The sequence below is a fragment of the Caretta caretta genome, chromosome 7 (genome assembly GCF_965140235.1).
Source record: "Caretta caretta isolate rCarCar2 chromosome 7, rCarCar1.hap1, whole genome shotgun sequence".
In the NCBI taxonomy this organism is placed as follows: domain Eukaryota; kingdom Metazoa; phylum Chordata; order Testudines; family Cheloniidae; genus Caretta; species Caretta caretta.
This window is the reverse complement of record NC_134212.1, coordinates 92,022,015-92,036,135: the sequence shown is the minus strand read 5'-3', so window position 1 is coordinate 92,036,135 and position 14,121 is coordinate 92,022,015. Positions and strand designations below refer to the sequence as shown.

Below are 14,121 nucleotides of genomic sequence, written 5' to 3'. Positions count from 1 at the left end.
CAATTTCTCCACATCTTTCTTAAAGTGTGGACCCCTCCAGCTGAGGGCTTACCAGTGCTCATTAGAGCAGGACATTTACCTCCTATGTCTTACATACAACACTCCTGTTAATACACTCCAGGATCATATTAGCCTTTTTCACAAATGCAAAACATTGTTCACTCTCATTCAATTTGTCATCCACTGTAACCCTCAAATCCTTTCCAGCAGTATTAGTGCCTAGCTAGTTATTCCCTATTTTGTACCTGTGCCTTTGATTTTGCCTTCTTAAGTGTAGTACTTTGCACTTGTCTTTATTGACTTTAATCTTGTTGAAATCAGACCAATTCTCCAATTTATTAAAGTAGTTTCAAATTCTAGTCCTGTCCTTGCTTGCAGCCCCTTCCAGCTTGGTGTCATCTGCAAATTTTATAAGCATACTCTCCACTGTATTATCCATGTCATTAATGAAAATATTTAATAGTATTGGACACAGGACAAGGACCCCACTAGTTTGACAAGAACCATTTATAACTACTCTTTGATTACGGTCTTTCAACCAGTTTTGCACCCACTTTATAGTAATTTAATCTAGACCACATATCCCTAGTGTGCTTATGAGAATGTCATGTGGGACTATGTCAAAAGCCGTGCTAAAATCAACATATATCACACCTACAGCTTCCCCCCATCCACTAGGCCATTAGCCCCGTCAAAGAAGATTGATTGATTTGGCATGATTTATTCTTGACAAATTCATGTTGGCTATTCCTTATAATCCTGTTATCTCCTAGGTGCTTCCAAATTGATTGTTTTATAATTTGCTCTAGTGTATTTCTGGGTACCTATAATTCCCAGGTCCTCTTTGTTCCCCTTTTTAAAAGATAGGTACTATGTTTGCGCTTCTCCAGTCTTCTGTGACCTCACCCATCCTCCATGAGTTCTCAAAGGTAATTGCTAATAGTTCTGAGATTGTTTCAGATGGTTCCTTAAGTACCCTAGGATGAATTTCATCAGGCCCTGCTAACTTGAATATATCTAATTTATCTAGATTCATAGATTCCAAGGCCAGAAGGGATCATTATAATTATCTAGTCTGACTTCCTGTATAACACAAACCATAGAATTTCCCCAAAATAATTCCTAGACCATATCTTTTAGAAAAAACATCCAATCTTGATTTTAAAATTGCCAGTGGTGGAGAATCTGCCACAACACTTAATAAGTTGTTCCAATGATTAATTACCCTTACCATAAAAAAATTATTTCCTGTCTGATTATGTCTAATGTCAGCTTCCAGCCATTGGATCCTGTTATATTTTTTTCTCTTGGATTGAAGAACCCATTATCAAAAATTTTTTCCATGTGTAAGTACTTGTAAACTGAAAAGGAGTACTAGTGGCACCTTAGAGACTAACCAATTTATTTGAGCATAAGCTTTTGTGAGCTACAGCTCACTTCATCGGATGCATTCTGATGAAGTGAGCTGTAGCTCACGAAAGCTTATGCTCAAATAAATTGGTTAGTCTCTAAGGTGTCACTAGTACTCCTTTTCTTTTTGCGAATACAGACTAACACGGCTGCTACTCTAATACTTGTAAACTGTAATCAAGTCAACCCTTAACCTTCTCTTTGTTAAACTAAATAGATAGAGCTTCTTGAATCTGTCTCTATAAAGCAAGTTTTCTAATCTGTTAATCGTTCTCATGGCTCTTCTCTGATCCCTCTCCAATTTATCAATATCTTTCTTGAATTGTGGACACCAGAATTGGACACAATATTTCAGCTGTGGTCACACCAGTGCCAAATACAGAGGTAAAAAAACCTCTTCACTACTACTCGAGATTCGTCTGTTTATGCATCCAAGGATTGCATTAGCTCTTTTGGTTACAACGTCACTCAGGGAGTTCATGTTCAGCTGATTATCTACCATGAGCCCTAATTTTTTTTCAGAGTCACAGTTTCCCAGGATAGACTCCCCCATCGTGTAAGTATGGCCTAAATTCTTTGTTCCTAGATGTATTCGTTTACATTTAGCCAAATTTAAATCTAAATCTTCTTTAACCTGATCTTTTCCTGTTTTGCTTTGTGTTCCTTCCACCTGTTTGTTAATATTTATTGTGGTAAGTATCTGGTCACAGTTTGCCTTTTTATTGAAGATTGAAGCAAGATAGGCATTAAACATATCAGCCTTCTTGAAGTCATCTATTATTAGCTCACCTTCCCCATTAAGTAGAGAACCTACACTTTCATTCATCTTTTTCTTGTTCCTAATATATTATAGAACCTCTTTCTATTGCCTTTTATGTCCCTCGCTAGATGTAACTCATTTTGTGCCTTAGCTTTTCTGATATAGTCCCTATATGCCTTTGCTATTCTTTTGTATCCCTCCTTAGCAAGTTGTCTATGTTTCCACTTTTAGTAGGATACCTAGTTGATATTCGGGTCACTGAAGAGCTCCTGTTAGAACCATATTGGCCTCTTGCTGTCTTTCCTTTGCATTGGGATAGTTAGCTATTGTGCCTTTAATATTAATTCTTTGAGAAACTGCCAGATTTCCTGAACTCCTTTTCTTCTTAGATTTTCTTCCCATGGGACCTTACCTATCAGTTCTCTGAGTTTGTTAAAGTCTGCTTTTGTGAAGTCCATTGTCCTTATTCTGCTGCTCTCCCTCCTTCCTTTCCTTAGAATCATGTAATCCATCATTTCATGATCACATTCACCCAAATGGCATGAAGAGCCACAGACAATCCTGATATGAATCCTGTGGAGGTCAGGGCATCCATGCAGGGTGCATCCCCTTCTCAGCCCTGGCAACATAGCCCTCTACACATGCCAGCTGATTTGGGCTTGTGGGGCTCAGACTAAGGGACTATTTAATTGCTCTGTAGATGTTTAGACTCAGGCTGCAGCCCAAGCTCCGGGATCCTCCCACCATACAGATGCCCATGACAAATTTTGGTGAGAAAAGAAAACACTTGGAGCAGATGAGAGCATCTGGCCCATATTAAAAACAAAAGTCCTCCTCCAATATTGGTAAGGAGGTAACAAAGCCAGAAGAGAATAGGGGAGATTAGTAGTTAACATGGGCGGTGGGTGAGCCATGGGTTCAGGGAGGCTAGCCCCTAGCCCAGCCCACCCGTTCTGTCTGAGACCCCACCTGTCCTACCCCCGCCGAAGCCCAGAACCTCCCCCGCAAGCCACGGCTGCCTGAGCGCCTCCAGCTCCAGAGCGCTGGGTGGGTAGCATGTGCTCCCCCTCTGCCCGGAGCGCTGACAAGCACCCCCAGCCCTGGAGCGCCGGGCAGTGCAGCCCCAGAGCTGGGGGTCCCCCCAAGCTGGGTGGCCCCAGCCACCGCTGAATCCTGGCCACAGGTTGGCTGCCCTAGCCACAGCCAGCTTCCTGGAAGAGGAGCAGCCTGCCTGGGCTAGGGCCAACTAGCGGCAAGCAGAAGGGGGCCTGAGGGCGGACATGGGCGGGGCTGTTTGGGGAGGCATAGTCTTCCCCAGCCTATGGTATGTACCGCCCATGGTAGTTAAGAGCAAACACCTTAGTATGACTTTGCTTTTCAGTTTGTGTATTTTTATAACATTTTCAAATATTATTAACAGTCCCAATGTGTTCTTCCCTTGTGACTGATCAAAGTAAACTCTCTCTGATGTTTTCATTGTGTTGGTGAGGAAACGATCCCTGTGGATTAGTTGTTTTCTAAATTCTATGTAAAATTCATGTGGGCCTTAGCACTAAGTGATGGAAAAGAGAAAGGAAAATAAACAAATAGCATTTGAGTCTACTTGAGCCCTGAGCAGAGGGCCAATGCATGACCTACACACCACTTGGGTCCCACTTAAGCCCTATTTTGATGGAGTCAATTCTGCACACTAAAAACAAACTGAAATTCAGGGGCATACAATGATATAATGCAGCACATTGTTATTTAATTGTTTCATGTAGTTCAGCAATATAAAAAGTGCAAAAATGTATCTTTTGCTGTGAAATTAAATAACCCTTGAGTTTTAATCAAAGGATGTTCTTTTATAACTTTAGGATCCAGAGAGCTTTACCCATCCATTTCAGAAATGTGTCATGGATTAGGCAGTGGGGTTTACTGTTGAATTTCTTTAGTGTGGGCTGGCAATAGTCTATTCAATTCTATTCAGGTTCTTAAGTAGCCATCATCATCACCATGATATCTGAACCCCATGATTCTTGCCAGTTTAGTTTAAATTTCTGGCTTGAAAAATGAAGTAGTGATTAGGACAATGCTGTTCTGATCATTCCACAGAAAGGATTTATATCCATTTTGAGTGATGTGGGAAGATCAGCGATTCATATCACCTTTCTTGAATAGCCATAATACAGTCTTCGTACATAGTACAGCATGTGTCTTTCAGTTTGTATTTGCTGTTTACTCCAAGTTCAAACTCACCTCTGCTTTTGATGCTTTTTAATTTGATTTGTCACAGCAAAAATATTAATTGAACATTTCAAGTGATACACAAACGCAGGCAAAGTTTCTGGGTAGGGAACTCATGCACAGAATAGCATTTACTCCCATGATGGCTCTGAGCGCATTTGCAGACTGTCAGCTAAATCAATGCTTTTAGAGGATGTTTGTATAGGATTGTAGGGAAAACTACAGTGTCCTTTTGTGATGGGGTTATGTTCTGAACAAAAGCTTCTAAAAACTTGAGCTAAGTGTGATGAGATCATTATGCAAGATATTTGTTTTCTTTCCCTGGAGGCAAAATGTATTTTAACTGATGTGTCAGCTATATATGCCTGTCACTTAGTCACTGGTGTATGTGATAGAATTGCAGTACGAATGCTGTACAGTACAAGGAGTTTGTAAAGTATTAAATACCTTAACAATTATTTGTTTTCCAATAGGTTGGCTGGTGGATACAACCGGCAGCTACACTGCATCATTCATTCTGTGTGGATTTTCCATGATATTCAGTTCAATGTTACTGTGCTTTGCTAGACTAGCAAAGAAAATCAAAAGGACACAGCTGAGGTCTCTTACCAGAGATACTGACACAAAACAGCAGATCTGGACAAATGGAGCAACAGCTTATTCTGTGTCTGGAGATTTAGACCAAAAGGATGTAGAAATATTGGCCACTGAGGCAAATAGATGACAAGTGCCATCAAGCTTTGGTATGCAGCACAGTCATGGCTAAAAGAGATGTGACTGCACATGCTACACTCTTGAAGATATATTTTCCCAATACAATGAAAGAAACAAGACATCTTTCAACTAGATTTTTCTCTCATATTTTATTAGGGTAAAAACTGTGGTTTATACAGCTCTAAAGCAAAGTTAGATACAAATGAGGAAAGTTCTTCAGTTAACATATGCAGGATATTTTCTGAGTCAGTAATGCTGGCTCCAGAGATAACAGGATGAATCTACTGAGGTAATTGATCATAATCAGTGGGGGAAGGGATAGCTCAGTGGGTTGAGCATTGGCCTGCTAAACCCAGGGTTGTGAGTTCAATCCTTGAGGTGGCCATTTAGGGATCTGGAGCAAAAACTGGGGATTGGTCCTGCTTTGAGCAGGGGTTTGGACTAGATGACCTCCTGAGGTCCCTTCCAACCCTGTTATTCTATGATTCTATGGATTTACATGACCATCACAAAGCAAAACGGAACTTAGGTTGAAAACTGTTTTAAAAACAGGACTGATGAAATAAGCTTTTCAAATGATGCACTCTGTTTTGTTTATCAGTGGACTGACCAACAAAAAAATGTTCCAAACTTATTGGCCATTGCCAAATGTTTGAAAGTCACTGTCACTGAAAATGCCAATGTCATTGTTAAGGAATTCTGTGGGAGAGTTGTGTTTTAGACTATATAGAACATTATTTCAAAGTATCTCTGAAGCAGCTTTAATTTTACAGTGTGCCTCTAAATTTTGAACATAACTAGAATTCAGCTTTATGAGAAATACGATTCTTACAGCTCTGTTCCCAAACCTGCTACAAGATGTTTGCTCTCTCCCACTTCAAAGGTTCCTGGAAACTGGATTTCTAGGGGATAGAGTTCCAGTTCAGGTATTATTCCTTGTTGCTGATCCCTTTTGTGAGCAGATGGGAAGGGAGTCTGTGACTGCCATCCCAGCTGGGCTCTGGAGCCCAGTGTGTTTGGTTTGTCCTTCCAGGGTTTTTATGCATGGTACCAGGCATACTGAAATGTAAAGCAGCCAAAGCAAATTCTCATTGCCTGAAATCCAAACCAGACCCAACCCAGAGAGGTCCTTCTCCTCTCTAGAACTCCAGGGGCCAGATCCTCAGTGGATGTGAATCCGTGATTTACAACAGATGAGGATCTGGCCCTAGTTATTTTTGGCTTGTTTGTGCCAGAAGACAACTGCTGACATTTACTGCTGATTCAGACTCATTGTGTTGGAAAAAAACAATACAATTGGGTGCTTCAGAAAAGCTATGGAGTAAATGTAGCTTGTGGGGTACATTACTGATACATTCATCTATTAGATAATGGTACACGTCTACATTTCCAAAATGTAACAGACAGGTGACATCTAAACTCTGAAATGAAGGTTGTTTCTATGTTTTGATACTGTATAAGGTTGTGTTCTGTTTGTTCTCAAATTGATTAGCTCTCAAAGAATTTTCATTACCACTGAACTAGTATTTTTCTTTGCCATCTACAATGTATTCAGGAAAAAGAAAAGGAGGACTTGTGGCACCTTAGAGACTAATACATTTATTTGAGCATAATAATAATAATGTTAGTCTCTAAGGTGCCACAAGTCCTCCTTTTCTTTTTGTGGATACAGACTAACACGGCTGCTACTCTGAAACCTGTCAATGTGTTCAGCAGTTGCTCATTATTTCCTAGTCCTGTAAATGTGAGAAGGGAAAGTGACAGTGATCACAGTCTATAAAGCTGTTTGAGATCATCAGGAGCTGACGGTACATACTTTAGGGGCATAAAACTATATTTTTTTTACTATTTTTATAAATAGAACATGAGTTGACTAGATTTATTTGTCATGCATATTTCAGTATAAAATATTGAGGCATAATTTAACCTCACTGTTAGTGTTCTGAGAAGGTATTTATTATGGGTACCATGTTACATAAAGCTAAAGAGCCTGATTCTGCAGTCCAATTTAGCTGCACAGAGCATAGGTAAGGGGGTTGTATGCAAAGGTAGCTTAAAAGTAACCTTTGCACTTCACTGATACTACAGCAGCTCTGTGAAAGGGCTGGTACCCCAGTCACGGGCTGCAAAAGGCCCAGGGCTGAAGACACAGCCAGACATCCACATATAGCATAAGGGTGTCCCAACCACATCCCCTTTCTCCTTGCTGCTCTGATAATACAGAGGGAGAATGTAGTTTGCTGACTCTATGCCACTTGAGGATCACTCTTTCAAAGGTGACCCTCTATGGGCCAGTTATGCCAGTAGTGCAATGCATAGTGGGCATACCACGCCGGTGAATCTGGCCCATGGCTTTAACATGATCCTTTTCTCTTTAGAAGCCTGTAGTTTTGTACTCTTTCAGTTCTTTGCAGTTTATTTAGTAGTGTATTATCATTGCTGCAGAGGAGCTAGAAAGGCTACTAAAAAGTGTAACCCCCCCACCCCCCAAAATGGGTATTAAATGGAGGAAATCACACCTGGAATTCTGGTTTAAAATCAATGGAATATTGCCCAACAATAAATTTCAGGCAGGATTCAGGTTGTAAGTATGGTACAGCAGACATATCTTAAGCAAAAAGAGACATTTTTGAATAAGAATGGCCATACTGGGTCAACCAAAGGTCCATCTTGCTCAGTATCCTGTCTTCTGACTGTGGCCAGTGCCGGAATGAACAAAACAGGGCATTATTACTGAATGATCCATCCCCTGTTGTCCACTCCCAGTTTCTGGAAGTTTAGAGACATCTGCAGCATAGAGTTGCATTCCTGACCATCTTGGCTAATTCTTTTTTAATTGAGTTATAGTTTTTGCCTTCACAACATCCTCTGGGTACTGTGCATTGTGAAGTACTTCCTTTGTTTTGTTTAAACCTGATGCCTATTAATTTCATCAGGTGATCCCTAGTTCTTATGTTAAAGGGTAAATAACACTTCCTAATTCTCTGTCTCCATACCATTTGTAATTGTATAGACCTCTATCATATCCCCCCTTCATTGTCTGTTTTCTAAGCTGAACAGTCTCAGTCTTTATAATCTCTTTTCATACAGAAGCTGTTTCATACCGCTAATAATTTTTGTTGCCCTTCTCTGTAAGTGAAGAAACAGATTGACAGAGCCAGAAGAGTACCCAGAAGTCACCTACTACAGGACAGGCCCAACAAAGAAAATAACAGAACGCCACTAGCCGTCACCTTCAGCCCACAACTAAAATCTCTCCAACGCATTATCAAGGATCTACAACCTATCCTGAAGGACGACCCATCACTCTCACAAATCTTGGAAGACAGGCCAGTCCTTGCTTACAGACAGCTCCCCAACCTGAAGCAAATACTCACCAGCAACCACACACCACACAACAGAACCACTAACCCAGGAACATATCCCTGCAACAAAGCCCATTGCCAACTGTGTCCACATACCTATTCAGGGGACAACATCATAGGGCCTAATCACATCAGCCACACTATCAGAAGCTCTTTCACCTGCACATCTACCAATGTGATATATGCCATCATGTGCCAGCAATGCCCCTCTGCCATGTACATTGGTCAGACTGGACAGTCTCTGCATAAAAGAATAAATGGACACAAATCAGACGTCAAGAATTTATAACATTCAAAAACCAGTCAGAGAACACTTCAATCTCTTTGGTCACTCGATTACAGACCTAAAAGTTGCAATTCTTCAACAAAAAAACTTCAAAAACAGACTCCAATGAGAGACTGCTGAATTGGAGTTAATTTGCAAACTGGATACAGTTAACTTAGGCTTGAATAGAGACTGAGAGTGGATGGGTCATTACACAAAGTAAAACTATTTCCCCATGTTTATTTCTCCCCCCCACCCCCCACTGTTCCTCAGACGTTCTTGTTAACTGCTGGAAATGGCCCACCTTGATTATCACTACAAAAGGTTCCCCTCCCCCTGCTCTCCTGCTGGTAATAGCTCACCTTAAGTGATCACTCTCGTTACAGTGTGTATGGTAACACCCATTGTTTCATGTTCTTTGTGTATATAAATCTTCCCACTGTATTTTCTACTGAATGCATCTGATGAAGTGAGCTGTAGCTCACGAAAGCTTCTGCTCAAATAAATTGGTTAGTCTCTAAGGTGCCACAAGTACTCCTTTTCTTTTTGCGAATACAGACTAACACGGCTGCTACTCTGAAACCTGTACCTTTTCCATATCTAATATTGTTTTTGAGACAGGGCAACAGAACTGCACACAGTATTCAAGGTGTGGGCATACCATGGTTTTATATAGTGGTATTATAATACTTTCTTTTATAATCTATCCTTTTCCTATTGGTTCCTTACATTCTGTCGCCTTTTTTGACTGCTGCTGCACATTGATGGGATGTTTTCAGAGAACTATGCTGTCATTCAAAACACCTATACATCAAAGAGTTTGGAAAATCTCAGGTAAGATTCTAACTCCTGTCTTCACTCTGTCCCCTTCCGTTTGCCCATATTCTGCTTACTGGAGAGACTCCCAGAAGCTGCCATAAAAAAGAAACCTAATGCATTGTTGTTGTGTGTGTAAATTGTGCTAGGAAAATAAGTTTGTTGCTGGATGATCTAATCCACAGTCCTTCTTTCAGACTCTGTTGGGCTGCCCTTTCGGGCAATCCAAATAGGACTACTCACATGAGTAAGAACTACTTGCCTGAGTAAGGCTTTGCAAGATCAGGCTCCACTTTTGTATTTTAAGGAAAAAATAAAAGGCATTTGCAGCCACACTTGTTGATTAATTTTGTTTTGTTTGTACATTTGGGGATGTAAATATGGAGGTAGAAAATATGATGGTAGACTGTTAAAATGGCAGTGTGTTCAGGGACTCTAAAATTGGCTGTAGAATACATTGCTATCAACACAGTTACCCCGAAATGCTGAATAAAAGTTTGACTCTATAACTATTTATGACCAAAATAGGTCATATATTCAACATCTTGGGAAAATGTATTGATAGGAATGAATAAGAGTATTTATTGTATTATAGATCTTCAGTATTTCATAATAGTAAGTGAAACTTTTCAAAGACATTTACGTTGAAAAAAGTGCAGTAATGATTACACTCCCTCACAAGATTAAAATACAGCACAGTCAAAATATCAGTGCTTTGTTTATGTATTGTTAAATTGAAATATATATGTTTATAAATTGTGTGCATCTTGTTTACCAGCATCTTGGCAGATAGTGAATGTAGCATGTGTTGGTACTGTTATACCAGAGACTAAATAAAAACACATATTGCTCACAAGAAGTCAGCTTTTATTCAACTTATCTTCTAGTGTCTGATTCTGCTCCTGCTTAAGCCAAAGGGGAAAATCCCAGTTATGAGAATGATATTTAAATAGCACTGTGCAAACACATAGCAAGAAACAGTCCCCCTTCTGAAGAGTTTATGGAGACATAGAAAGGTGAAGTGACTGCCAGTAGCAGAGCCAGGAATAGAACCCTGGTCTCTTAGGTATTATTCCAAGATCCTATCCAAAAACTGGGGTATAATGTTGTCCCTGAACAACTCCTTCTTCTGCATTGGAGAAGATTGAAATCTCTTGATTACTATATCCACAAGACTTTGTAAATGGCAGATAATATATACTTATTTAGTTAAGTAATAATAAATGGAACTGCTCACCAAGTAAGGTACCATTCAATGTGAGTAAGAGTGGCAGAATCTGGTCCTTAATCAGTTGAAAGATGTTGCTATATTTGCAGTCCTTTCATGTGTTAATTTTGTATTTTCTTTTGTTTTGTGCAGGTGCAACTTGTAGACAAAAATGCATGTTTGTGTATGGCAGCTTTTTATAGCATAAATATTGGCACCTTATACATGCCCAGAGAATGCAATGTAAATCTTGATGGAATAATAACTAGATGGGTTGATCTCTAAGAACACAACTTTTTAGGAGACTGGTTCATGAGGTTAGCTTGCATAACTAAATGTGTGCTTAGGAACAATTCCTATGTTTGGTAAAGCAGTATTTAATAAAATTAAAGGCCCAGTCCAGTACCCTCTTGTTCACAGGAAGAGTCCTTACTCATGCAAGTAATTCCACTGTCTTCAAGGAAGCCTTTTGTATGAGTAAAAAGTGTTCAGGAATGGTAACTAACTTTGAAAATTTGAATTAAAATTAAGCTTGCTTTTACAATCACCATTGTGTGTGTGTGTGTGTTGTTAATTCACCATATGTAGAAGATTTTGTGGTTCTTTCTCACATGCAGAGCTAAACAGTAATTGTCAAGTAGTGTAGGCATGAAATGGAGGCGATATAAGATATTGACCCTATTCCTGTTCTCTGCGCCAAATTGGAATGGCTACATTGCTCTCATCCCCAACTGCAGCTTCCCCCCATGCTTGGCCTCCCAACCACATCCCTACCCTTGTAACTTGCTCCCACTACTCATAGTCCAAGCAAGCTCCCTGCCATTCTTTAAATCTCTCCTGAAAATATGCCTCTTTCATTAATCTTTTCAATGTAATTCTCCCTGAAGACATCCCATCAAACTGACTTCTGGCACTTTAGACATTTCTGAAGTGTTTGTCTGCATCTGAAACAGGCTGCAAGCTCCTTAAGAAGAGACCCAGGAGAAGACCCTCAACTGGTACAAATCAGCATAGCTCCATTGACTTCAATACCACAGGCCAGCAGAGGATCTGGATGCTTGATTGTTCAGAGATGACCACACTGGGAGTGCTTTATAAATAATTATACTTTCAGCTGGTTGGGAGAGGAGAGGAGAGGGGGGAACCACAACCAAAAATGTCCATGTTGTTTCCATTCAGTGGGGTTTGAAGCTGACCCATTTTTACTTTTTCAATGTTTATCACAATTATTTTAATCAATTTGTTTATCATAATTGAAGTAAAAAACTGGATGAAAAGTTGAGTGAAAAGCAAACATTTGAAAAAGTCATTCATTTTTGTCATGAAAAAAATCATTTTCAAGAAAAGGTCATTTTTCAATGAAAAAACTTTGTCTGAAAAATTTCTACCAGCTCTAATAATAACTAATTAATAGCCACTCTGCCTGCTGACAGCCTAGAATAGACACAATATTATATGGTGAATATACTCTATAGTGGCATTTCTGCCGTGTAGACTCACGGGTTTAGTTTGCCAAACTTTTACAAATCTTCTAAGAAAACCATTCTATTAATGAGGCATCCTGACTCGCCAAGCTGGTGTCTTACGTGTTCACTCTAGGCTACATAAAAAATAAAATACTCTAACACCACTCCACTCCACAACGTGCTCTTAAGGGACCACTGAAAAGTATTCCCGTGTGATTTCCGATGCAATTTTGTTTTACTTTCAGATAAGGATCACTTCTACTATGCAAGTGATTTTTGTTGATCTCTTTAGTGTGTCCTGAAGATAGGTTTATGATCCAAGTCTTTACCTGATGTAAAACAGCATACCTCCATCAAAGCCCGTGGAGCTTCACTAACTGACATCAGCTAAGAATCTGGCTCTCTGTGTCGATGTTCATGCTTACAAACACTGTGTGGTGTTATATAGTGGGTGCCATTAGTAAGTAAACAAATACTTCACTGTGGCATTACCTTCAGTATTTCTTGTACTTCAAATGTAGGCTATAGTGAGGCATTTATATTGGAGCGTGGTAAATGTTTACTTTTTTACAGCACCCACTGTGACTGGGGTTCTGCTTCTATCCAGTATATACTATAAAAGATAAAAAATGTAGTCACAACTGAAGCTAAAGCAATTTAGAAAAATATTATACTTGCTAAACTTATAGTGTGCAAATGAAACCCAGAGCGAGGTGATGCAGCTTCCCAAACTGTACTGGGGCTGACTACTTTTCTTGTATTTTTAGCTTCATAAAAAGGAAACTTCTACAACTTTGTGTTCTTTGTTCATATTCTTCACCCACTGAATTTACATGGTTACCACTTCTATGGTCTGCATATGCTTATTGCTCTAAACAACTGAATATACATAGCTGGGTTTTCAGAAATAATTTTAAATGCCTGGCCCATTCCTCATAAATCAGTACCCATTGGCAAAAGCATGTTACCTGCAATGGTGTCGAAAACCCAATCTTAAACTGTTTTAGGGTCAGTGGGTTTTAGCAGAGCAGGCAGAGGCAATAAAAGCACAACCGCAGTTTAGGATTCTAGATTCTTCTTCTGAATTTATTTCACCTGGAGAATGAATACCCAAGAAGAAGTGTTTGAGAAACAGGCAATGGGACAGATTCTCAGCTGGTAAATCAGCACTTACTTCAAGGGAGCAATGCCAATACACACCAGCTGAGAATTGGCCCACAGTCCTAAACAAACAAACCAAACCAAAAAAAGTCAGAACACCCCTTTCCCCATTGAACTTGGAGTTATTCATACAAATCCTAGGCCTGCGTGGTAAAAATCAGGCATGGCTTCAGGTTTCCCAGCTTTTCTAAGCTAGAAGATCTGTTCTATAGTTGCCTAGTGCAGTTTCTTCAAGCTTTGCCCTATTGAGAAGAAGAAGTAGGCTGTGAAATGCATGGTAGTGTTTTTCAGGGATTTTCTGTCTGTTTAAAGAGGTAAATCTAACAAATGTGCCCTGTTTAAGTATCAGACCCAGTACCAAAACAGAGCAGCTTTCACCTCTTTCAGTTATATTTCATTCTGAATAATGCCAAAGGCTCAGTCTCTTGACAGCACAAAACTAAGCAACAGAACCATCTGGTGGGGAAGAAAATCACTCTCACACATACAAAACTCTACACTGATACAGATTTGCTGAAATCTACAGTACATCCAGTACCTAAACAAGTTAATACACAAGTTATAACCTTTCCTATGTAAGCCCAGTGTTTTGGGCTTTTTTTTCTTCTTCTACCAACCTTAATGGTCCTTAATTTAATTTATGTAATGATAGAAATATATGTAATCTAGCACCTGCACTAAGAAATAGAAATAATATGTGGCTCAGATTCTGAAATTTTTTTGAGAGAGAT

General features: G+C 39.6%; 1 protein-coding gene across 4 annotated transcripts in view; it reads left to right on the top strand.

Annotated features, from left to right (window-relative positions):
- Nucleotides 1-8,386, top strand: part of SLC16A12 (solute carrier family 16 member 12) — a 60,445-nt gene extending 52,059 nt beyond the window's left edge. The window contains exons 8-9 of one of the 4 annotated variants that reach the window (XR_012669386.1): nt 4,870-5,399; nt 8,247-8,331. Coding sequence is in view for 3 of the 4 variants with exons in the window: in XM_075130945.1 (XP_074987046.1) it covers nt 4,870-5,120 (251 nt within the window). In the remaining variant the exon portion in view is untranslated. Of the gene's footprint in view, nt 1-4,869 lie in introns of all 4 variants that reach the window. The other 3 variants (XM_075130945.1, XM_075130944.1, XM_048857177.2) reach the window with 3 other exon arrangements.
- Nucleotides 8,387-14,121: the final 5,735 nt, after the last annotated feature.